General features: G+C 45.2%; 1 protein-coding gene across 1 annotated transcript; it reads right to left on the bottom strand.

Moving 5' to 3' along the window:
• Positions 1-1142: 1142 nt before the first annotated feature.
• Positions 1143-2979, bottom strand: LOC147625786 (seed lectin alpha chain-like). The gene has a single exon (XM_086817363.1). The coding sequence runs from the start codon at positions 2790-2792 to the stop codon at positions 1422-1424; it is 1371 nt and encodes a 456-aa protein (XP_086673489.1). The 5' UTR covers positions 2793-2979; the 3' UTR covers positions 1143-1421.
• Between the last annotated feature and the right edge of the window lie 518 nt (positions 2980-3497).

Genomic DNA, 3497 nt, shown 5'->3' with positions numbered 1-3497 from the left:
TCACATGCACATGGCGGATGGGACCTAGGCACTTGGGCTTAGGGTCATTTATATGTGTACCTTTGGGGGCCTTGGGCTATATGATACATAGGGCTCATGGGCATTATATAACCTTTTGATCATTTTGATTTTTACTTTTCTTAGAGCTCTTATGCCCAAGCTTCCATGGTGGATTTCTCCCTCTTGAGATGTTAGGATGGTGACCCACACCCATGTTGTTACTCCATGCCTTGAGTGGCCAACCCTAGTTTCTTGCATTGGTATCAGAGCTTTGATTTGATCCATCTTCTTGGAATTTTTTGAGTTTTCTTGAGTTTCTTGATTTTCTTGATCAAGAAATGGGGATATGGTGATTCTGCTTGAGTTGATTTGATCTTTTTGATTCACATTTTCATAAGCTTTTTGGGGCTATGGGTATGGTGGACCAAATCTTTTGGGGTGGCTTTATAAAATTTGAATTTCGGGATCAAATTTGGGGAAGAGATTCAATAATCTACTAATCAAGATTACTGTAGTTAATCAAAATGTTTTTTCCATTGTCCCTCTTCTTTGCTTGATTCTTGGAGCTAATTTTGCCTTCATCCTTCAATTTTGTTTGCCTAAACTTTAGGGTTTTGATTGTGCTAGTCTTTCTATTCACATGGAGTACAATGAAGCTTATATTCAATGCAGCTTTCTGGCCATGAGGTGTTTTTCTCACATTCACCATTTTTAGCTTACATGCGCATTTTCCTTGTTGATTGAGCACTTATAGGGGCTTAATTAAGCTTAAAAAAAGCTTAAAGAAGTATATTATGCTTAATAAGCCTTGTTTTATGGAGCCTGCTATTTTGGCCATGGTAGGGAGGCAATGGGCAACGCGATCTGTGCAGGCATTTGGAGAGCTATGAGACGTGTTTAGTACTTGCCATTGTCTTTAATCAAAACCTAGCAACTTGCTAAGCATTATTAGCAAGTTCATGGCTTACAAATGGAGGGGATTAAGCTTGATCTTGGTCATGAGGCTACCACCAAACTTGTGTCTGTTTTTTCCTTGGTAAGTGAAGCTTAGCCATTAATCTCTCTCTCTCTCTCTCTCTCTCTCTCTCTCACACACGCACACACACACACACACATTTATGAAAATGATCACCACCACTCAGTACATAATACATGCTCATTTGTACATTATATAAGGTTGTGTCCATATAGGCATATACCCAAGAGACAGTACATGTAGGCATATTCTCTGTACACAATGCATACTCATTTGTACATTATATAACGTTGTGTCCATAAAGGCTTATAACTGGTCCTTCTTCAACTACACTTAAGCATATCAAGAAACAGAATAAACCTATGTTTCTCATTTACCTCACAGAAATTAATACTATAGTACTCAAAGCATGTCTGGTCTTATGTACGTACACGACTAGATGGGCTTAGGCACACTCTGTCTTGCCTTGAGGTTCAGTAGTGGCCAACTTTTGGTACCCATTACCATCCACTTTGACATCAGTGTCTGGAGTGACGAGCTTCTGAAAACCATATAGGATGCCGACATCCTCCTCAGCATCACCAGCAACTTCCATGTACCTCCTGCGGATGAAAGACCATACCACCAATATAGATGCTGCAACGGCAGTCCCACAGGCAGCACCAAAGAGCAGAGCAATGATAACTCCCCACACGTCACTCAAGCCATCAAGCCATGAGTCATTGTCAACGACATCATGATGGTGGCGAGGGTTAAGGTGCCAGTCATTGGGTTTGTCATGAAGCTGCCAGTTTGGATTCCCATCTCGATGCCAATCACCAGGGCCATGATGCCAGTCACCATGACGATGGTGCCAATCGCCAGGGCCATGATGCCAGTCACCAGGACCATGATGCCAATCACGAGGACCATGATGCCAACCGCCATGACCATGATCCCAGTTGTGAGGACCAAAGAAGCCAGGATGAAAACTTGGACCCTTTTTCCACAGGCCAGGATCACGGGTGACGAAGCTCCACGAGTATATGATGTGCTTTTGTGGAGAATCGCCTGTAGAGGAACTGAATCCAACAAACATCTCCTCTGTCAACACATTAGATAGATCAATGCTGTAAGAAAGGATGGCATTCTCAGGCCTGTTGGCCTCAGATCTGCTCAGTCTAACCTCTAAAACCTTGACCGGGGCTCTGTAATCAATCCAAGCATAGAGCCTTTCACCATCATTGAGCGAGAAGCCATCAGAAACATCGGCTGTAGCAAGGGAGATGAGGCTTTCTATGTCGAGGCCGATGTGGTTTTCACTGGGGTCAAGGACTTCAGCATCCATGGATGTGTCAAACTCAATGGCCATGGTATGAGCCAAGGGGGGGAGCCCATCATCAGATGAAGGGTTCGGAGGGGGTAGCCCTAGCCATGGGCCGCTCCTGCCATGGAAGACCTTGCTGGGGGCAATGACAAAGGCAAGGCCATCGCCCTTGTTGGCATCCATGGAAAACGAGAAGAAAGTTGAGAAGGACATGGACTCACCAGTGCGAAATGGGCTGAGGAGGCGTACGGGCTGAGAGTAGAAGAGACTGCCCACGCTCTGGGGCTGGGAGCCGGAGACCTGGAGGCCAGAGTCGCCGAGCTGGGAGTCGCCCAGGAGGGTGAGCTTCTGCATGCCCGCGCTGAAGTCTGAGAAGGAGAAGGCGATATTGGAGCCATGGCAGGACTTACCCAAGCGAGCCGAAACAGAGGCCAAATTGAGAGCTGAGAACACCAGAATGAAGCTCGCGCAAAATGCTAAACCGGGTCTGAGTCGAAACGAGCCCGCCATAGCTGCCAATTTTCTGAGAAGTACACCACATGCGCCCTGATTCCTTTTAAGGTTTTTGGCTATGGCGAAGGCCTTGACGACTTGACTTTGCAACGCGCTTTGATCATTTTCCTCACGACGCGTGATAGACCGGTCACCGCCCAGCTACCTAACCTGTTAACAATAATAAAAATTCCTCAAATGCAAATCCTCGAAGGCTCTCTCTCGCAAATCCTTCTCGCTCTCTCACTCTCTCTCTTGGGACCAATAATTATATATATATATATATATATATATATATGACTTCAAAATCCACTTTACATCAAGAACCAGACAAACCCTTCCTGAATCCTGACCCCCCCACCTCTCTCTCTCTCTCTCTCTCTCTCTCTCTCTCTCTCTCTCAATGTTCCCAAGTTGCATGAGGGTCTCTGTTTGTGCAAACGACGAGGATGCGGCCATGGTAGGTGCACGGAAGGGGAGGAAGTGCAGGGGAAGGAGGCAACCGAGGATGTGCAAAGGTTGCTAACCTTAATAGTTGAAGCTTAATTTAGCCTATTATTAATAGTTACAATTGACATGTGCAAAGGTTGCTAACCTTAGTTGAAGCTTATTATGAAACCTACATCTCTTTTAATGTTAACACACACACCCCTAAGCACCACAAGGGGATACTATCTTCAAAAGCGTTGGCAATTTTTAAGACACTAGGTAAGCCATCGACAG

This window comes from Cibotium barometz, chromosome 23 (genome assembly GCF_041138505.1).
Source record: "Cibotium barometz isolate CiBa-2024 chromosome 23, ASM4113850v1, whole genome shotgun sequence".
Taxonomy (NCBI): Eukaryota; Viridiplantae; Streptophyta; class Polypodiopsida; order Cyatheales; family Cibotiaceae; genus Cibotium; species Cibotium barometz.
This window is presented reverse-complemented; position numbering and strand designations above follow the sequence as displayed.

What these genes read in the sequence shown, in the direction of transcription:
- LOC147625786 (XM_086817363.1), bottom strand. Translation starts at nt 2,792, where the DNA reads ATGGCGGGCTCGTTTCGACTCAGACCCGGTTTAGCATTTTGCGCGAGC.